Genomic DNA, 23,188 nt, shown 5'->3' with positions numbered 1-23,188 from the left:
AAATATATGCATGCCGGAAGGGTTTCATCCACCTACTCACTGTATGTTGCTTGAGTACATGGCGAAACCGATTCCAGATCTCACTATTTTTTTAACAGTGTCGTCGTGTTGTCTGCCAGTGCTGCACTTGGCGGCAACTGTGACGACGATGCCCGTCAGTCGTGAAAAGTTACCTAACGAAAAATTGACATTATGCTCTAGTTGGGGCTGCAAAGTGAAACGAACACTTTTCACACCTAATTCTGCTAACACAATTCGATGTGATTCTCTCACTAGCAGTAGACGAAGTGCCTCCTTAGTTCCTCCTGTCTTCCATTGTAACATTCAGTCCAGAAGTAGGCCAAAGCCGGTTCCAGACCACATTGTGGGTTGCATACATTCAGGGGAAAACTTGACTGATTTACGACATTAACCTATTATTATGCTAATTTATTTATGACCCCCTGGGGGCAATATGTCCACCTGAGAAACTCCCCCAACCTCCCCCTCCCCCATCCCTCTGGGAAACCACCAACCCTCTCTCTCACCAATACAAGCACACATTCAGGCCTGAGTTATTCGAATCCCATTTTCTTGACATTAATTCTATCGATAACCTTTTGTGTCGCACAGCTTTCCTTAGTGGATACTGTCTCCTTCTGGAAACGTTGACTGATTCGTTATTTCGCAGGAAATCGATTACAGTGTATGGAATATTGTTGAAGAATGTCTCATAGGCAAGACAACGTGTGGAATATCGTTTATTTAAACAGTTTATGGGATACAAGGCAGTGTATGGAATATAATTTACATATTTATTTAAAGAATTTGTCGGAAAATCGATTGCAGTGTGTGGAATATTGTTTATTTAAATAATTTGATGGGAAATTGATTGCAGTGTGTGGAATATGTCAACAACTGTGGCAGATTTTTATACTGGTTACGCAAGGAAGACGATTATGAAACACTCTCCACACGTAATTACACTGTTAAAGATCATGATAAATGCAACTGGTGGAAAAAGCTCCAGACAACATCGCTGGCAGCCAGGTCAATCACAACCTAGTGAGGAGCAGCCACTGCTGCTGGACTACGCTAATCCTTCGCCAACAAAGGCTCAGGTAGCGGCATCCCTTTGAAAATTGATACTTCCTGTTTGTATGAACCAACATATGAAAACACACACAGGCCCATATATTCTCCCCACCCCTTACCGCTTCCATTCCCCTTCTGTGCCCCCCTCGCCATTCATGCAGACATAATGTTGATATGAAACTTCCTGGCATATTAAAACTGTGTGCAGGACCGAGACTCGAACTCAGAACCTGTGCCTTTCGCGAGCAAATGTTCTACCAACTGAGCTATCCAAGCATGACTCACGACCAGTCCTCACACCTTCAATTCTGCAAGTACCTCGTCTCCTACCTTCCAAACTTCCAGTGTTGGTAGTCGAGATATCCTTTGTACTCACACTGTTATGGAAACCTGTAGCAGATAGAACAAAGACGTTAGAGAAGAAGTATGTAGCATCTGTTGTGTGCCACACTAACCCATTCTTTGTCCTGAACAAAGCAGCAGATACCTGGGAAATCCCAAGCTGTTCCGAAAATGTAAGGCTGTTGTTTTCTTGGAAATATTCCTCACTCTATCAAATTGACTAACTAATTATTTAATTAATTAATTAAATCTCGACTCTTTGTGATCATGCAGTTTTTCCATGCCTCCTATTGGTAAATACTAGGACTGGTATAATTGGTGGGATTCGATCCTGCAACAACCCGGTTTCCAAGCCCTTTCAGATTTTTTTTGCCTGCTATTGGTGGATACTGTCACAGTTAGGTCAATTGGTAGGAAGTCCATTACGTTGGAGGTAGCTGAGAAGTTCAGATTTCAGATATCAGCTCAATTGCTTGGTATGTCCTTAAACAATCTGCAGAGGGTTTGTATTGATGTGTGTCCTATGGGAAACAATAAATAGGTCAATCGAATATTTGACATTGCGATTGGTTTTTTAAAGCGGTTGGTTCCCTCAGCTACACCAGGATGAAGAATGAGGAGGACGAGGAGGAAGGGTCTACCACATGATAGGTAGTAACAACAACAAACACAGCTCCCACCTTACCGCTGCAGGACAGAGTTCACTGGACTGTACTGAGAAGTAGTAAACACCACACACTTAAACCACTTTCTATTCTGTAGTAGTAGTAGTTGTCACAGTTAGATGCCAGAGATTGCTGATACACTCGCACGTCCCGAATGCTCATGTCTCAATGTCCACATGCAGTGCCTCAAGCAATACATCGTACAGCGCAAGTTTCCGTTCTGGATGTATGGCGTGTCCCAACGATCGTGCCAGACCTGCAGGTGGACTTGGTTCGCCGGAGAGGACTGTCCGGCCATGGAGGATGTCCAGGATGAGCAGAGTGGTAGGAATTCGAATGCTATCAATACATCTAGCGCCAACGCCTGTTAGAGATCGATATTGAATCTTCTCAAATAACCACGTAATAAACGAAGAATACTCGTGACACACGTGATAGCGGAGGCTGCCCGGGACAATCTGAGTATTAGTTCACTATTCGCCTGCCCAAAGGGCGACACAGCGAGGCCAGCTGCATCCCTGGCTTTGGGAGGGTGGCATCTTAATCCGCAATTGCCCATAAGTTCTGGCTACCGGCTACCTCTGCCACGACCATTACTCCAGGTAGAGCTGTCCTAGGAAACCAGCTGCATACTGTATTTATCAGCGTAATTATAATTAAATATTACAAACATAGCTCCAATTCGGTGACATTCGACAAAGAGCAAAACATCGGAAATAGCTCCTCCTGATAACTGTGGCTCTGGAAATATCAGTTTATATCCTCCTTATGAGTGGTCATAATTTTCCACGTAATATCTCTCAATCCCCCTATGGCTATCGATGCGTTGAAATTCGCAATGTTCCACGTCAAATCCATACCACATGTTGGAACTTAGTCAAAGTAACTTTTAAGTTCAAGCAGCATAACATTTCCGATTGTCATTTATGGGTGTACAGAGTCCGAAACAAAATTATGGTATGTCCACACTCACAAAAGCTCGGTATCATTTCACACTGTCCAGTAGCAAAACCTTCCATCCACATCATCATCGTTATCACATATTTGTCAAGGAATAAAGGGTGTATTTATAATTTAAAAAGCTGGAGTGTCTTCTTTATTTTGTCCATTTTGCCACAACCACGAAAACTTTTCGTATTTTTGATACTTGTAAATCCAGCCAACACAGTGGCGTCATGTGTATTCAGACAGTCAAGTTGGAGTTTGTGTTAGTGCAGTTGAGCCTTCTTCCATGTTTACACGCATAACTATCGTAGACCTAACAGTCATATCATAAAAATTTATCAACTAAGATATCATTGGCAGTGCAAAATACTTGAGTACGTCCATTCGGGGTTAATTTTCAAGGGCGAAGCGAATGGGTAGGGAAACATTTGCATACAATAATGTTATCGCAAAACCGTTCTGTACCAAGTGTAAGTACATCTTAAGTTCGTGTTGCTAAGCGATGTACCTATTAAACACTTTGCAGGAGGAACACCACGAGACAGATCTGTTGCAGCTGGTAAAATTGATTTTGTGGTGCTAGAGCAAACCCGCGTCCAGAAGCATACTCAGCACCGATAGAGTTCCGCTGCCGGCGACAGCTGACGCAGGCTACAACTTTTGTGGCTGTCCGGCCGCCTGACCACCCTGCAGCCGCGGTCCTCATTGATTGGGGTGGTGTCCTTCGCCACTGCAAGTGGCTGCTATTTACGGTTGTAGCACCTGCACTTCAAACCAGCAGCCCAAGGTGTCCCAGAACAGTGCGCTCCTATTGGCTAATGCTGAATCAGATGTTCCTACTGGCTGATGCTGAATCAGTGAATGCGTATATGCGTATAAGTCCACCCTCGCCAACAATGGTCCTCTGATGCCAAATACCTCGGTGTCCAGATGGATAAAAAACTGCTCTTCCATCGCCATGCAGAATATGTAACCCAAAAAGGACTCAAGCTGATAAAAGCATTGTACCCAATGTTCACCAGCAGGAAAGTGAACCTCGACATCCAGCTCCGATTGTACCAGATTGTTGTCCACGCTTCTTTCACCTATGGCTCCACTGCGTGGGCTAGGATTAGTGCCTCCTGGATGCAGACCCTCCACCACCTGCATAATAAGGTACACTCCTGGAAATGGAAAAAAGAACACATTGACACCCGTGTGTCAGACCCACCATACTTGCTCCGAACACAGCGAGAGGGCTGTACAAGCAATGATCACACGCACGGCACAGCGGACACACCAGGAACCGCGGTGTTGGCCGTCGAATGGCGCTAGCTGCGCAGCATTTGTGCACCGCCGCCGTCAATGTCAGCCAGTTTGCCGTGGCATACGGAGCTCCATCGCAGTCTTTAACACTGGTAGCATGCCGCGACAGCGTGGACGTGAACCGTATGTGCAGTTGACGGACTTTGAGCGAGGGCGTATAGTGGGCATGCGGGAGGCCGGGTGGGCGTACCGCCGAATTGCTCAACACGTGGGGTGTGAGGTCTCCACAGTACATCGATGTTGTCGCCAGTGGTCGGCGGAAGGTGCACGTGCCCGTCGACCTGGGACCGGACCGCAGCGACGCACGGATGCACGCCAAGACCGTAGGATCCTACGCAGTGCCGTAGGGGACCGCACCGCCACTTCCCAGCAAATTAGGGACACTGTTGCTCCTGGGGTATCGGCGAGGACCATTCGCAACCGTCTCCATGAAGCTGGGCTACGGTCCCGCACACCGTTACGCCGTCTTCCGCTCACGCCCCAACATCGTGCAACCCGCCTCCAGTGGTGTCGCGACAAGCGTGAATGGAGGGACGAATGGAGACGTGTCGTCTTCAGCGATGAGAGTCGCTTCTGCCTTGGTGCCAATGATGGTCGTATGCGTGTTTGGCGCCGTGCAGGTGAGCGCCACAATCAGGGCTGCATACGACCGAGGCACACAGGGCCAACACCCGGCATCATGGTGTGGGGAGCGATCTCCTACACTGGCCGTACACCACTGGTGATCGTCGAGGGGACACTGAATAGTGCACGGTACATCCAAACCGTCATCGAACCCATCGTTCTACCATTCCTAGACCGGAAAAGGAACTTGCTGTTCCAACAGGACAATGCACGTCCGCATGTATCCCGTGCCACCCAACGTGCTCTAGAAGGTGTAAGTCAACTACCCTGGCCAGCAAGATCTCCGGATCTGTCCCCCATTGAGCATGTTTGGGACTGGATGAAGCGTCATCTCACGCGGTCTGCACGTCCAGCATGAACGCTGGTCCAACTGAGGCGCCAGGTGGAAATGGCATGGCAAGCCGTTCCACAGGACTACATCCAGCATCTCTACGATCGTCTCCATGGGAGAATAGCAGCCTGCATTGCTGCGAAAGGTGGATATACACTGTACTAGTGCTGACATTGTGCATGCTCTGTTGCCTGTGTCTATGTGCCTGTGGTTCTGTCAGTGTGATCATGTGATGTATCTGACCCCAGGAATGTGTCAATAAAGTTTCCCCTACCTGGGACAATGAATTCACGGTGTTCTTATTTCAATTTCCAGGAGTGTATTTTGGTGGAGAAAACGGATATGACCACTCTCAAGATGTCCATGTGAGAGAAGGCGTCTCTGTGCCAAAGTAGAAGCCCTATGTGACACAGTCGCTGGCTTAAAAACATTGGCACAACGCCTCCCTGGGACTGGCACCGACACCCTGTTCCTGTCACCATCCTGGAGGAATCCGATTCTGACCATAGCTGACGATAGCACTGTCAGGGCCACTAATGAAGCGTTGGTGTTGACTTGACCACTCGATGGGCATCGACCATCGTCAACCACCGCTGTTGATCCATACTGTAGTTCCTAGTTAGTTAATATTTGCCTGCAACCTGAACGTCCACTGTCAGAGGTTGGTATGGGACTTCAAGTCCCAACGCCACGCCTTCAACGTGTACTCCAGTGATGTCTTTGGAATATTATTGTCGAATGGAACAGTTTCACTATCCAACAAGACAGTAAGCCACCGGTGAAGCTGTATTTCTACCTCCCAAAAAATAAATAAATAAGTAAAAAAACTCACAGCCTCATTCTACCATCATTCACCGCTGTTGTGTGACACCGATTGTTTTGTTCTCGCTAGTGTTCGTTAACCATCATTTTGGTTCGTCTCTGATCTAACTTCAAGTGATCAGCGGCGTCAAGCAGCAGCACTGCCAGTGGCAGCAAGTGACAGAGACCGTTAGAGGAGAATGGGGAATTGCCTGGTAAGAAGAGGCTGAAATTACCACTTCAGTTGTAAGGTTCTTTTTATTTTAAACGCCACCAGTTTTGGGCTCTTGTATGTCCTTCATCGGGTGTTATACTGAAAATAAACTAGTGAACGGTACTGGGCGAGGTGGCTCAGTGGATGGCAACTAGACTCGCATTCGGGAGGATGACGCTTCAAACTCGCGTCCGGCTATCCTGATTTAGGTTTTCCGTAATTTCCCTAAATCGCTTCAGGGAAATGCGAGGATGGTTCCACTGAAAGGGCACAGACAACATCCTTCCCCATCCTTCCATAATCCGATGGGACTGATGACGTCGCTGTTGGTCCCCTCCCCCAAAATCAATCAACCAACCGACCGGAGCTAATGTTTTGGGGGCTACTGGGGCTGTAGTAATTTGCCTGTTTTCTGTGTTAATATAATATTCAGATCAAGAGAGGCCACGCTAAAGAAAAATATCTATGTGAAGATAATAGTTGTGAGGCTGTATATTCGAAGTTACCTCCCAACAAAAAAAATAATTTCCTACTTTTTCAAATTGATAATATTTGAATAACTTTTGTACATTACAGTACGCAACTATAAATTTTCCTGGGTGAAAACAGCGCGAGTGTTATGTAATACGGTGCGCTAATTCCGATTTTGCGGTCAGAAATATTGTAGGACGTCTATATTTAAAGTCATATGATATTAAAAGCCTGTACATGGATTAATATGCAGTTGCATCAACGAGCCATGTTTGATGTACAGTTGTGTGAATGTGTTAATGCATGTGTATTCTCAAGGTTACTCTGCTTCATTCCTCTGTGGAAAGATAGGTGCCCAAATAATAAAAACATATAGTCAGACTTCGACGAGCTGGAACTAGTCCGCGACAAGTTCTAACTTGTCTGCAAGCTACAGTCAGTCTGAACTGTGGGGTTCCAAACTGAAGGAGTGGAACTTATTCAAGAGGTGCTACAGTTATGCGTTTCCGAGATCGCCACATGAAATTCGCTGCGTACTATGCTACTGACCGCGGTGTTTGCGTCTTTCATGACGTGAGAGGACTCATAAAGGAACCAGCCAACAAATACGTAGCAGAAGAGTGGAGACTTTTTATTGACTCTTGCTCAAGCAGTCGCAGAGCTGCACATTCCCAACCAGAAACCATAAATTCCTATTGCTCATGTCGTGGGAATGAAGGAAACCTACGAAACAATAAACACTCTCTTGATGCTGATTAAGTAGTCTGAGCGTTATTGGAATATTTGCGGCTATTTGAAGATTGTAGCCCTTCTGTTTGGAATGCACTGAGTGCACAAAGCACATGTGCTTTCCTTGCCTGTGAAATAGTCGGGATGACAAGAATCACTACATAGTGAAAAATTGGCCACCCAGAAATCTACCTGTAGCACAATGTTCAACGTGTACCTCTTGTGCATCGTAATAAGATTTCTCTACCTCCACTCCATCTCAAACTGGGTCTTATGAAACAGTTTGTTGCAGCGATGAATAAAATAAATCGTGGGTTTTTAGTACTCCTAAAAGTCCAGTTTGAAAAGATGAAAACGGATGAAGAATTGAAAGCAGGAGTCTTCGTTGGACCACAAATACGTAAGTTGATTCGAGATCCACAATTCAGATTGGAGCTCACGGGAAGAGAACCAGCAGCCTGGGACGCATTTGTGCTTGTCGTGCACAACTTTCTTGAGAACTACAGACCAAACATCTATGAAGGAATTGTAGACAACTTGCTAACAGTCTCCCAGAACCTCGGTTGCCGAATGTCACTAAAGATGCATTTCTTGCATTCGCATTTCACCTTCTCTCCGGCAGATATGGGAGCCGTGAAAGATTCCACCAGGAGATGTCCACCACGGAAGCTATATATCAAGGTCGCTTCAATCCGAACATGATGGGGGGATTACTGTCGGTTTCTTGCAGAAAGCAAGATGTTCACAGGCGGAAAGCAAGAAGCTCTACAAAATTTTAAACCCAGACATTGTCAATCTTAGTGTAACTAAGATCCCTGACTCATTTTAGAGGTACATAAACATTTATAATTCACTTCTTAATTATGATATTTAGTGTTTTCATCCCAAAGTACTCACATTAATTTCCCTAAAATTTCTGACATTCACAATTCATCGTAGTTAATAGCATTACCCTTGATAAGCTTTACACATACATAACCTTTTTTCCTGATGTGCCAGAGCAAATACGACTGCAGTTCTGTATTCAGTGCGTATGAATTACCATAAGGAACATATTTTCAACCGAGTAGCAGGAAAAAAATTTATTTTATTGCATAGTGTTATTCGAAGATGCTCACACCAGCTTCTTTGTCCATCAAGGCCACAACAAGGCCATGTATTAAAATAATTTCCTACACTTCTTCAATTTTGTAATTTCTATATAATTTCTATATTTTATTCAAGAGTGCTCACACAAGCTTGTGTGTTCATCAAGGCCACAAATGGTTCAAATGGCTCTGAGCACTATGGGACTTAACATCTGAGGTCATCAGTCCCCTAGAACTTAGACCTACTTAAACCTAACTAACCTAAGGACATCACACACATCCACGTCCAAGGCAGGATTCGAACCTGCGACCGTAGCGGTCGCGCGGTTCCAGACATCAAGGCCACAGAGAGGCCATATGTTAAAATAATATCTTGCACTGACTCTTGAATTAAGGTATGACTATTTCGACCACATCATAATCAAATTTTGAAACGTATTTATTGGAAATTTTAGGTGTTTTCCTACACTTTCTGAATCTGAAATTTTTGGGACAGTTTTTGCACTAGTGTATAACGATTCAGACCCTATCATGGTCACATCTTGAGTGCAGATTACTTTTATTTGTTGAATGGTATTTACCTAAGTTACAAGCTAATAGATCTGCGTGGTCTTGAATGACTGATATCTATGGATACATCCACTTCAATTCAGTATGCATTTCATATCTATACGTGTGTTTTCTTATGTGAAAAATGTTTGAACACTTTAATAGATTTTTTATTTTAAAAGGAACTATTTTCATAAAAACAATTATTCTGGGCACTGATATATTATTAGTTATCAGGACTCTGTGTCCTAAGCTCTATTTTAATGCTATGATGATCTAAGAAGTATGTTTTCTCACATTTTATTGGATGAGAATGACGTTTCTGCCTACTGGACTTGTTTAAGCGATCAGCCTGGAGCGTGCTCTGCAGATTGATTCTATGGAAAACCTACCAAATCTGCTCTAAAATTCAAGGCGAGTCTGATGTAAGTTGTCTGTTACAGATTGCCAGCTTCCATATATTATGTTTCATCTGTCTATTAGGGACAGTCAATCTTTATTATCACTACTCTGAAGAACAAGTCTTTCTATGACAGTGATGTGTGTAGCACATGACTCATGTAATATAAATCTTGTTGTTTCTATGTAAAATATGTGTATTCTTTGGGTTTTAATAATCACAGATCAAAAGAGAATCTCATTTCTTCGTTTAAAATTCGCTCATTTCATCCATTTAGTTAAATTAATGTAAGGGTCTATGGGTTGCACGCAGCCGTATGGTACGTAACACGTGTTCGCCAGCCGACCTAACTAGAATGCTGACAATCTGCTTGGTCAGGACGCGTGTGTCCGGCCGCAGTGGGACGCAGGGAGTAAGCCACTGGCCGCCGTCCTCAGCACGCCATATTAATTAGCGCGGCCTCAGGCGCGAGTATGTCTCTTTTCTTCGCTCACCATGGAGCCTTTCGATATGACCGTAATTAGGATGTCAGACACAGTGATGATGGGTGCATGTAGCGTGCGTGTTTTATAATCAGCCATTGTTAATAAAACTGTTTAAACTTACTTCTCGTGTACGCGTATTGCCATACCTCGAGGACCCACTGCTTACAAATGCTGACAAATATTTCGTCTAATTATCATCTGAGGCAACAACACTAACAACGCCCTTATATATACTTTGCATGAAGGTGACAGTGAATAACGATGACGCATCGTACTAATGTACTACACAGGAATAATAAAAGGAACGATCTTGTGCCCTCAACTCAAAATTTAGTTCGATGATAATGACTTCACATCATACACATTGTACGGACAGAAAGGATTTCTATTACTTTAATAATTTGTTTCAGATTTTAGAAACTAAATCTGCTTCGAGAATTCCAATACAGCAGTTACTACAGTGTACTGATAAAATGTTTTTTTGTGAACGATGTATTACGTGACACAAACAGTCAAGTGTTATAGGCCATAACTGAATCCACAATGAAGCCCTTATCAACATGTCGCATATAGGACCCAATATTAGACTCAGTGATAAGAAACTTGCTCAGTTAACGATAGAAAATCATCACAGATACCAAATAAATTAACTGCACTAAGTTTTGTGGCGGCGTTCGCAGCGACAAACACTTCGCTGTAGAAATGGCTTACAAAGTCACCGCCACACTTTTAATAGCGGGCCGACCGGTCCGCTGGAACAGTGAACAGAAAGATGAAAACCCAAACACTCTGATTAAATAAAAGTCGGTACTTATCTTTATTAACGAAGATACAGAAACACAGTAGTGAACTCCGTGTCTACAGAAATCTGTCTAGTTCGAGTCGAAGCGGCTAGGTCAGCGTCGGCTGATGACAAACAACAACTCTGCTGCGATGAACACACAACTGACCAGCAAGTACACAAATCGGTGGCGAGTATACCACTGAGCGGCGAATACAGAACTGTCCTAGCGCTCTTTTTTTTTCCTTTATTGTTATTTTAAAACCTGTACAAAAACAGGCAGGCTGTCAGCAGCATGGTACGCCGCTCTTCAGCCGTAGAGGAGATAAGAAAAAAAAGAAAGAATACACAAAGGCGACATAACGGTGGTGAATAAAAGGAGACACATAAAGACAAACACGGAGCCGTTCACACTCGACGATAATTCTCTACAAACTGTTGTCACGATGCACGAACACTGAAGATGGCGATGGCACAGGTGAATGATGGAGTACGACGACAACACTGAACACTAAACACGACGGCACACACGAGACACTGATGGCGACGACCTCCGGCGCGCGAATGTTCACTCAGCGTGTACGAGTCCGGGGACCTGCCAAGAGTGGAGGTGAAGGAGGAGGAAGGGGAGATGGGAGAGGGGAGAGCAGAGATGCCATGGGCAAAGGAGAGAGGGGGAGGGAGGAAGGGGGAGGGGAAGCCCGGAGGAGAGGGTAGGAGGGAGGGGGGAAAGGAAAGAGAAGGGAAGGGAATGGGGGGGAGGGAGGGTGCCTAAAGGAAAGGACACAGGAGGCGGGGGGGGGGAGGATCAAAGTTGATAGGAGGGGTATATGCAGGGGAGGAGGACATCATCAGGGAGGGGGAGCTGGCGGAAGCCACCTTGGGAGAGGGTAAGGAGGGTGGAGAGATGGAGACCAGGTGGGATGTGGGAATACAGGCGCGGCAGCGGGCGGGGGTGGGAGAGGATCGGGGACACGAGCGGGTGAGGAGGATCAAGTTTACGGGAGGTGTACAGGATCCGTATCCTTTCAAGGAAAAGGAGGAGGTGGGGGAAGGGGATGAGATCATACAGGATCCGCGTGGGGGAGGGGAGACGGATGCGATAGGCAAGGCGGAGTGCATGGCGTTCAAGGATTTGGAGGGATTTATAAAAGGTAGGGGGCGCGGAGATCCAGGCGGGATGGGCGTAACAAAGTATAGGGCGGATGAGGGATTTATAGGTGTGGAGGATTGTGGAGGCGTCCAAACCCCACGTACGGCCAGAAAGGAGCTTGAGGAGACGGAGGCGGGAACGTGCCTTGGCTTGGATTGTCCGGAGATGGGGAGTCCAGGAGAGGCGACGGTCGAGGGTGACGCCAAGGTACTGAAGGGTGGGAGTGAGAGCAATAGGACGGCCGTAGATGGTGAGATAGAAATCAAGGAGGCGGAAGGAAGGGGTGGTTTTGCCTACAATGATCGCCTGGGTTTTGGAGGGATTGACCTTAAGCAACCACTGGTTGCACCAAGCAGTGAAGCGGTCAAGATGGGATTGGAGAAGGCGTTGGGAGCGTTGCAGGGTGGGGGCAAGGGCAAGGAAGGCAGTGTCATCGGCAAACTGGAGAAGGTGGACGGGGGGTGGCGGCGGCGGCATGTCCGCCGTGTACAAGAGGTACAGAAGGGGTGAGAGGACGGAGCCTTGGGGCACACCGGCGGAGGGGAAAAAGGTGTAGGAATCCGTGTTATGGATGGTGACATAGGAAGGACGGCGGGAGAGAAAGGAGCCGATCAGACGGACGTAGTTAATGGGAAGGGCAAAGGTTTGGAGCTTGAAGAGGAGACCGGAATGCCAGACGCGGTCATAAGCGCGTTCGAGGTCAAGGGAGAGGAAGATTGCGGAGCGACGGGAATTAAGCTGTTCGGAAAGGAGATGAGTGAGGTGAAGGAGAAGATCGTCGGAAGAGAAGGACGGCCGAAAGCCACACTGGGTGACGGGAAGGAGACGGTGCTCGCGGAGATGCTGGTGGATGCGGCAGGTGAGGATAGATTCCAGGACCTTGCTGAATACCGAGGTAAGGCTGATAGGACGGTAAGAGGAGACGGCGGACGGCGGTTTGCCAGGTTTAAGGAACATGAGGATATGGGAGGTTTTCCACAGGTCTGGGTAGTAACCGGTGGACAGGACTACATTGTAGAGCCTGGCCAGGGTGGAGAGGAAAGAGACAGGAGCTTCACGAAGGTGACGGTAGGTGGCACGATCGTGACCAGGAGCGGTGTTGCGTTTTGTGCGGAGTGTATCAATGAGATCCTGTGTAGTGATAGGGGCATTGAGTTCCGTGTGTGTAATGTTGTCCAAGTACTGGAAACCAGGAGCGAGGGGAGGGACAGAGGTGTCAGTTCGATCGCGGATATCCAGGAAGAGGGAGTAATCGAACTGGGGATCATCGGGGATGGAGAAAACATCGGAGAGGTAGGAGGCAAAGTGATTGGCCTTACTAAGGGCGTCAGGGAAGGGGTGATCATCGTGGAGAAGAGGATAGTAGGGGGAGGGTTTTGTTCCGGTAAGGCGACGGAAGGCCGACCAGAACTTGGACTAGTTGATTGGTAGGGTTTCATTTAAACAGGTGCATGTCTGTCGCCAGTCCCGGCGTTTCTTAGCCGCGAGCAAATTACGAACGTGTCGCTGGAGTTGCCGGTGGCGTCGTAGTGTGTCCGGGTCACGCGTGCGGAGGAAGGCACGGTAAAGACGACGGGATTCATGGAGGAAGAGAACAGCCTGTGGGGGTAAGGTAGGACGGTGGGGGTGGATGGCGACAGTAGGAACGTGGGCCTCCACGGCCTCAGACAAGGTCTGCTGGAGAAAGGAGGCGGCATGGGTGATATCGTCAGGGTGGTGGTAGGTGAGAGGGTGGCTATCGACCTGGGTGGAAAGGGTATCCCAGTAGGCATTCCAGTCGGCTCGGGAATAGTCGTGGACATACTTGGGGGGAGGATCAGTACGAGGGTCGGGGCGAGGGCGACGACCGTCTGAAAGGACAGGGAGATGGTCGCTACCAATAGGTTCCAGGACATCCACCGTTATGCGGCCAAGGAGGTTGGGGGAGGAGAGGATAACATCAGGAGTGGAGTTGGATTCGGGACGGGTGTGCTGGGGGATGGGAATGAGGTCGCCTTGAAGGGAGGAGAGGAACCGATGCCACCGCCGTAACTGGGCGGCGGAACGACTATGGATGTTGAGGTCGGCGGCGATCACGTAGGAGGAGAAGGTACGGTCAATGTGGGAGAGGAAGTCGAAGGGAAGAGGGGCGTTAGGGCGGACATAGATGGTGGCGCAGGTAACGGTAAGGCCAGGGAAGAAGAGACTAAGGATCAGGTGTTCGGTGGGGTCGGGAAGGAGAGGTTGGAGCCGAACGGGGATCTGGCGGTGGTGTCCAATGGCAACTCCACCACGCGCAATCGGGAGGGGATTATCGGAGCGGTGGAGGAGGTAGGGCGAAGTGTGGACTGTGTGGTGGGGTTGCAGGAAGGTTTCATTGAGAAGGAAGGCATCCACGCGGTGGGTGGCAAGGGTGTGCAGGAAGAGGTTTTTGTTGGCGGGAAAGGAGCGTATGTTGTTAAAAAGGATACGTTGCTGTCGCGCCATGACAGGGATTTAAACGAGGGTGTCAAGACGGGAGAAGGTGAAATGGGCCTGGTTGTTGGAGTAGGTGGCGTACATCTTGAGGTGGAATATGGAACGGGCGGCAAGGGAGATCTGCTGGAGGGTGTGGGGGCGCTGAAAAGGATGAACATTCTGGAGGACGATGGTAAGGAACCTGATGATGTCCTCAGCGGTGGGGGGCGGACGAAGGGAATTGCCAGGAGGGGTGGGGGCGTCCAGGGGACGGACAGGGACGGTGAGTTCAGGAGTGGTTGGAGGGGGTCGGGCTTTACACTTTTGGGAGTAGGTGGAATGGGGGAGATTGCAGGTATTGCAGGAAGGAGGGGATTGGAGATTAGGACACTGCCTGAGGAAGTGCGCTTGCCGACAATGCGGGCAGGTGGGGGCCTCGCGGCACTCAGCTGTGGGGTGCGCGTTATAGCGCAGACACCTCTGGCAGCGCAGGGATTGAGGAGGGGAACGGGAGGGGTCGACCTTGTACCGCTGGTTAAAAAGGAGGGCACCCTCCTTCAGGAGACGGTCAATGGAGGGGGCGTGCTCAGAAAAAACCCGCATAAGGCGGGTGGGGCCGGCAGCGTTATGTATGCGGCGAATGGCACGCACCTCCAAATGGGGATGTGCCTGGAGCTCCGCCAACACCCCCTCCTCCGTGATCACCGGACTAAGCCGAGTGATCACGGCGGTGAGAGTTGGCGGGCGACGCGGAGGTTGGGGTTGGCGGGAGGGAGGTGGTGAAGGAGCAGGGGTGAAAGAGGCATGAGGGCCAAAGCGGGTGACAGGGATGCGGGAAAGGAGGTATGTGTGGAGGGTAGGGCTGGGGGAGGAGATGAGGACCGAATCACGGCGAGGAGTGAGGAGGGAGATGGGGGCACCAGGACAATGCTGGCGAAGGAAGAGGGTGAGGTTCCGGGCTTCAAGGAGAGAGGGATCAGGACGGGAGAGGAGGTAGCGGTAGGAGGAGGGGGTAGAGGAGGAGGAGGAGGGGGCAGGGACAGGCGGGGAGACATCCATGGCATCATGGGTGGGGGAAGGAGGACGAGGCGGAGCCTTCTTGGAAGCAGAGGAAGCAGGGGTACCACTGGGGCGCTTGACGGCGGTGGAGGAGGTGTGGGGGACAGGAACAACGGGAATGTGGCGGGGAGGGGCAGGTCCCGGGGCCGGAGTCGGCGCCAGAGATGGTGACGGTGAAGGTGAAGGTGAAGGCGACGGCGACGATGACGATGACGATGACGGTGGCAGTGGCGGCGGTGATGGCGAAGGTGACGGGGAGAGCTGGGCGTGGACAGTGGCCCGACAGGCAACCACCCGAGCCGGAGCTGCAGTGACAGGCTGGGGGAGTGGGGGGAAAGGATCAGAACGAGAGGAAGAAGCGGGAGAGGGGGCGACAAAGATAGAGGGTGAAGGGAGAGTGAGGAGAGGTGGGATGGAAGGAGGGGGGAGGGACTGGGCACACCAAGTTATAGTGGTGGAGGCGGCGGAAGGGGAAGTATAAACAATGGCGGTGGTGGTAGCGGTGGCAGCGGTGGTGGGGGCGGACATGACGGTAGACAGAAACAATAACTAACGGAACGAAGAGGAGAGGACAGAAACCGGGGACAGACAAGGACGAAGAAGGATGAAGACGGCCGTAGACCAAGGTCAGGACGGCGGCGACGGCGGCGGCGGCGGGCACCGGCTGGCGGCGGCGGCGGCGGCGGGCACCGGCGGAGGCGGCGGCGGGCACCGGCGGCGGCGGCGGCGGCGGCGGCGACGAACAGACGGACGGACTAACAGCAGATGGCGGCGAACAGGCAGACGGACGGACGGACGGACGGACAGCAGGCAGCAGCGGCGGCGGCGGCGGCGGCGGTGGCGAGCAGGCAGGCGGACAGACGGACGAACAGCGACAGCAGGAAGCGACGGACGGACGGGCAGGCAGGCAGACAGACAGACAGACAGACAGACGAACGAACACAAACTTCGAAAACGGAGATTCCAACCAGGGAGTAGCCCAGGCCTTGGAATCGGACGCCTTCGAATGAGGAACTCCAACCCTCTGATGTCCTAGCGCTCGCGACTCCAGCGCTTAAGAAGCCAGAAGCCAGCGGTGGCGCGCGCAGACTTGCGGCGATTTCCTGTATCGCTGGCGCTGCTTATGCGGACGGCGTCCGGACTTTGATGCTGCCAACCTTTTGGCAACGGGCTCGGTTGGCATTACTGGCTAGGATATAACACTAAGTATGTGTGCCTGTTTCGAATTATACCTGAAGGATAGTCAGATCGCTTAAAAATATTACCTCTTTGGACTTTATTCAATTAGTGAAGAGGGCATCTTTAATCACGGCAATTTGATGTGGAACTCACGGACAAATACTAATGCAAACACATTGTACTTATACGTCTGCCATCCTTCTTCTAAATGGGCGTAATCTGTTTTCTTCCACTCACTGGCCACTTTTTTTTTTTTTTGTTAGATGTAGGCAGAGTAATTTTGTAGTTTATGGGAGCTAATTCAGGTGCAAATTCTGTGCTGAACATCAGAGGTTCTATTGAATCCTGAAATCTTGTTTAATTTTAGCGATTATAACTTTTCTGTGCGGCACTGACACTAATTTCAATATCATTTCTTATTGTAGTGTTCCCGGAAGTAAACTGAGCAGTACACGTATGTCTTCGTCAGAGAAGGAACACTTGAAAGCAGAGTCCACCATTTCTCACCATTTCTGCTTGATCTATTCTTGTTTTCCATTTATTATGCAATGAAAGATGTTGCTTTACAATTGCGGTATACCGTAGAGCGTCGCCCCAAACCCGAAGTTTTCTACTAGGTACGAGTACATCTCCAAATAGTGCACGGTCAACTATTATTTTAGATCTGCGCTGCAGTTCCCGTACATTCTCCTGCCCAAGTTAATGTTTTCGGTCCCTTTTCCAGATATGCCACTGATGCTTTTATATCTAGTTTACTGAACATATAAAACTTCCTTTTCATTTTAGTTTCCAATTGTAAAAGTAATCATTGTTGCTACAGCTGGCTCGTAGTCACTGATATCAATGTCCACGAGGACATCTTCAAAGAGGTCAAGTTTATTTGTTTGCGAGAGATTTAATACATTTCAATCACGAATGGACTTCCGAAATATTTGTTCTATTGTATAGCTTTAAGAGAAGGCATTTATTAATGTTTTGGGAATATTTTGTAACACTCACCACTTACAAAACTGCATATCGAAACTGACTGTTGGATGATTAGTTTTCCAGTGACGACTTACCATTATCTGGATTGGGTGAAAAACCTTGTGTAAACCCCACACACAGATCACCACGTAGGTGGCAGCGTCTGACGTCTGCCCGGCTAGAAACCAGAGGTCCTCGATCACTTCTTGGGACAATGCTGTAAACTGTGAACTTCGTTGAAAACCCATGATCAAGTTTGGTCTTCTCAACTACCTCTGCCAGTCGTTGGAATTGATCAAATACGATCTTGGACTCCAGACGACAGGCATCGTTTATTTCTGCATGTGCTACAATCTGCAGTTGTTCCCTAAATGGTTGACGTAACAGCCTCTTGGACATGTGTAATGAGCTAGCTAATCATACACACAGAGGGATTCTTCGCACTCCTTGCTGCCGTTTCCGTAAGGGGTATCTTTATTCGCCATAAGTCTCAGTTGCTGTCGATGAAGATACCACTGTCATTTTGTTCTTCATTCCCCCTAACACTTGCCACGCCAAACTTCACAACACGTGAAGTCTGTGGCAGTGGAATACAGCGCCTCAAACCTGTTGATTACGAGGATATATGTAAAACCCTGAACTATTCCTGGTCCCCATCTTCCCTGTACAGGACGCCCAGACCGACCATCAGTAAAGTGGATGTGTGGTGATAAATTCTGTACTACCTGCATGGCAGAGAGCATCCATTTGAGAGGATAGTATTTCAGATACCTCTCCTATCTCTGTAACACGTCATTTACCTAGCACACTCATTCGAAGCAGCTTCCATTTGTTAGAAAGCTGTCACAGAGCTTTCCAGCTGTTTAAGAACAGCAGCTAAGCCATTCCACGTCCAACAATAGTACTCACCGTGGTGGTGCATTCTGGTTGATGCAATATTAATTGGAAACTGGTTAACGTTATACTAACCTCACTCACTTTCTTTTTATTTCATGACCTATCATGTAACAAGTGTCTCAAGTTCCCTTTAAGATCTGAAGCTACAGCACCCAATAATTGTAATTTTATTAAAGAGCTATGCACGGATGTTTAATTATACACCACGTATGTGTTGAAGTAACTGAAAACTGTTCAACACAGCAGACACAAAATTAGAGTTTTTGTCGTGATTCTATTTCCTTACCAGAAACCAGTTACATACTAAAACACAGTATCGTAATTAAATTTCAAAGGTGTGGGGAGTAGAACAGAGAACTTATAACATTGTATTTTTATTTGCATTAGTGGACAGTCATTCTTGGAATGCATATAATACACAAAAATAAAAGAGCATAGAGTCTTCTAAGTTTCTGCTGCTCTATATCGTCAGAAGCATCCACAGTTGACACAGTGAGAAATTCTCCACGGTCTAAGTCTTCCACAAAGGACGCTACGTGAAAGTTGGCTTTGCAGCGCGGTTAGGAAGCTGTCGTGTCGCTACGATCTCTTGAAACATGGTTGCTGATGGCTTCGGTGTTCGGGTCCTATTCTGATCACTGAAATCCACTTGATAAAAGCCATATTTCACCCTGGAAGAAAAAATTTAAAAAATGAAAAATGGAAAACTGCGTAACATATTTATGTTCAAAATATCTACAAGAAACACTTTCAAAAGACTGTCAAAGTTTTACAGACGACAAAGCTGTTTCAGTTCTAGTTGATCACGTCGTAGGCATAGCGTTGTGGTATAGGCCACAGTAGATTGCTAAGACACTACTCAATAAGGTCTGTTTCAGTTTCTACAGATATACGTTTTACGGTTGTCCATATGAGTAACCATCCGCGCGAAAAGGAGATATAGTCTTTCACTACAGTTGCACTTAACTGCTTCGAAATTCATAGTTCACTGTCAACAGAATCAAAAAGCTCATGTTTATTCGGGAGATTTTAAACGCCCTGGCGAATGGCTACAGTCATCGAACCACATTGCATCATTCGATTTCTAGCATGTTATTAATGCCTGATGTTTTCATTTGAGACTTTTTCTGTCTTTAATGCTTTTTTTTTCTTTCTGATTTATTCCAGTACAGAATATAGACTTGAGACATAAGGAACGCTTCGTGTTTCACACACATTTACCGGTAAAACTAAATGGACCAATAAGGCGACCAACAGCGTTGATATGAATAATTTCGCTGGAAGATAACGATTCAGGAATTTATCGGACTGTTGCTTTAAGAGTCAGCTGATAAGCAGTAAAATTATCGTCAGAGCGAGCAACTATCATCAGTTTGAGAAATTATCGTCAGTGAAATTCACCGAGAAGGCCCTTATTTTCGCTAATTTACTTATCACCATCGAATTATCATTATAAATTATCTGATTATGTCGTTTACCTTAATTTACTCTGATGTTTATTCTAGCTTTTCAGATATGTTATTGTAATTAACATTGTTTCGTTTCTATTCCAGTCATACATATTTCCTAAGTAGTAATTCACAGGTAAAATTTGATCATAATTAACACCTTTTCAGTGTCCTCGATCCGATAGTAAGTGTAGTTTCCATTTCTGTCACAGCACCACTCAGGAAGTGACTGCAACACGAAGGGAATGTAATAATTTATGGTACTTACGTGTATCCCCTAATCCATTCGAAACCGTCAAGCAGGCTCCATCCCGTGTAACCAATCACGTTGATACCATCTTCATGAATGGCATTCAGTATCTCCGTCAGGTAAGCCTGCGCCAAATGTTCCAAGTTAGCATGGCGTGTAATAGCCGGTGAGTGAACTCTAGAGTTAAATAACTTTAAAATTCCGTTACTACTATCAAAATACAAACTGCGCTGAATGTGAGTGTGACCTGTATCCCAAAAGAAATTGATATTTGCCACAATCAGCTCAGTCACTGTTTGTGTAAGGCATTGTTTTCTATCTGACCATCGACAATTTACAGGGCTCATTTATTACCAAGATAACGAGCGAGCAGATACACATTATCACTCCAATGTTTAGGTTACAATATTTCCGCACACAATAAATATACAGTCCTGCAATTTTAACATTTATTAAGATTATTTCTAAAAAATAGGTATTCTAGAATTGGTCCTAATTCAGAAAATAGTTTTCATTTTGTTCTGTCACGTAAGGATCTTTCGCAAAATAAGGTCTCATATTTTAAAGATTTAAGTAGCAGAAACACAAATATTAAAATTTCAATCAATTCCGCATTTTTACAATTATTGTTTTCTGTCTATAGGCTGTAATGGTATTTGAATTACGTAACCATTACGTCAGATCACCTCAACCTCTCGATACCAGCAATATTCTACTGGGTTTCTGTAAAGTAGTTGACATATTTCTGAGACAATATTCAGATTTGATTTCATTAATGTAGAGGTGCTTTGATACATCGATATGTTTGTATTGCAATGATATTATTCTTATGTGTATTCTTTCTTTTGTCACTATGATCTTTGACGTACTTGTAACTCTGATTTTTGGGCGTGTAAGCGATTATTAGTTTGACATTGTTAGAGAGTCGGACCTTGAAAAAGTCAAGTCTTGGACGTCATGTTGGAAAGACGCATATTGTCGTCAGCTTATATAACGTGAACTTTAACAGTGAGGAAGATGTTTTCAAGTATGTTTTGTATTGTGAATTGACGTTTTGTGTGTTACGTGATATTGCAACAAAAGCAGTAAAAAGGAAGTGTAACTTAAATTCGGAGTGCTGATTATTTTTTTACATCACCATTGTGCTGACTTTGAAACGTTTAATGACTTCAATACATGAAATGACTTTAGTAACTGTGCTCTAATGACACCTGTCACATAATAACTTTGTTGTTGCCCGAAAACGCAGTATTTAGCAGCGTGACCAACACCACAATCGTTATTAAATTTTGACCTTTGGTGTGCTAGGGGTGTTAGAAGGCTGATATTAAAAATACTACATTAACAATTCTCTTAACAATGTAACAGAATTATTACATTTAATCTTCAATCTTTCTCAATTTTATTTTATCTTCGCACATAACCTTCATCTTTACTGTCCCTTTGCAACATCCAACAATAACTGGCCACCATACTTTTATACCGTCTCCCCGGTGTCTCTTCTCCATCTTCTTAACGCCCTGGCGGAAGCTGTCTTCTAGCTTGTCACTATAATTTCCCAGATTTTAGGGAGAATAGTTGATATGTTTGTGCAAGAAGTCGACCTTTACGCTTATGTTACAATCCAAATACATGAAATTTTCCAACAATTTTTTTTTTTTTTTTGCATTCTTCTTATGATCTGGATGTTGTATTCCCTAGAAATTTTTCTGTAACAGGCTTGATGGGCGTCCTTGCACCTTCTTCTGTAATATTCATATTGTTCTCAAATTTGAGGCCTTTAATCAATCTGTGCTTTGAGGACTAACCCCCAAAGGACAGCTTTCGGGTTTTCTTGACTGAGGAGGGGAAATTCCATAGAAAGCTATTTAAAGCAGGATCTATCATATGGAAGAACCCCTGCGAACTGCTTCATCAGATCCAATTTCACATGTACTTCTAGAAGCTTTTTTTTTCTTTTTTTGTGGCCTGTTAGCGGTTCGTGTTTGTAGCACGAGGAACAAAATGTTTCCGATTTGGCCAATCCTTTGCAGTCCAGTACTTTTCATTTTCCCAGTTATCACATTCATATAAAAAGCAGGGTACTTTCGTCTGCTCAGCTTGCTGCCCTAATAAAATTCCTGTAGTTAAAAATAAGATAAACTTCATTTGATTATGAAGAAAACTGTACGTCATAGAAGAAAACTAAAAACAGTTTTGAAATCGACACAAAAAGTTAGTTGAAAAGACAGATTTGCTTTCAATCGTTTGATATTATAGATGCAAGTCCTTGAAGTGTGTATCGCGTCTCTCTTCGACTGCCAGCAACTTGAAATATTTCAGCACTTCTGTTCCGCTCTCTCGCCAGTCAAAGAAGCTTGTAACTGTCCGTATGACGGTCTTTTGTATAGGCCCCATGACCCCTAATAGTTCGAGCTGACATGTGATCCACGTACTTGAGCATTAGTCTAGTGTATTCCATAGAAGTGTTCAGTGTGCAGTCTCCGCTAGAGACAAATTGCACTTTCCCAGTATCCCACAAAAGAATCGATTCCTACCATGTGCTTTGCATAAGACAACTGAGCCTCTATTTGGCGTTCCACCTCATGTATAATATTTATTTGGCGTTGTTCACTACATTTTCTTCCCTCCTAATATCTCTTCAGTCGCCCATTCCTCCTCGTTCTGCTTCCATGATCTTGATTTTGATTCTCGTTCAGTGCAGCATGATCTTCCACTTTACTCCTATAGCTGAATCAGTCTTTCACTTTTATTGCTTATTCCATCTGTCTTCCACTCCCGCCTGACTTCTGTCATCAATCTGTTCCCCGTTAAGCACGTTGCAATCCACACATTCATGGACTACGTGTTATCGTCCGACAGCCAACGTGCCCGTCAAATATCAGTCTGTTCTTCTGTGAGATGCCTGAACTTGATTCAGCACACTCAGTCATCTCCTGCCTTGACCTGTGTACCCCACGTGTACGATGTTATTTTATACAATTGTAACTCATTAA

The 23,188-nt window shown here is 46.3% G+C and overlaps 1 protein-coding gene across 1 annotated transcript in view; it reads right to left on the bottom strand.

Annotated features, from left to right (window-relative positions):
- Nucleotides 1-19,026: 19,026 nt before the first annotated feature.
- LOC126094958 (myrosinase 1-like) overlaps nt 19,027-23,188 on the bottom strand; it is a 118,406-nt gene continuing 114,244 nt past the window's right edge. Inside the window, exons 11-12 of the mRNA XM_049909613.1 lie at nt 20,211-20,317; nt 19,027-19,165 (exon numbers count right to left, since the gene is read on the bottom strand). Coding sequence (XP_049765570.1) covers nt 19,027-19,165; nt 20,211-20,317 — 246 coding nt within the window. The remainder of the gene's footprint in view (nt 19,166-20,210; nt 20,318-23,188) is intronic.

This window comes from Schistocerca cancellata, chromosome 8 (genome assembly GCF_023864275.1).
Source record: "Schistocerca cancellata isolate TAMUIC-IGC-003103 chromosome 8, iqSchCanc2.1, whole genome shotgun sequence".
NCBI lineage: Eukaryota > Metazoa > Arthropoda > Insecta > Orthoptera > Acrididae > Schistocerca > Schistocerca cancellata.
The sequence above is the reverse complement of the archived record's forward strand: the minus strand, read 5'-3'. Positions and strand labels throughout refer to the sequence as shown.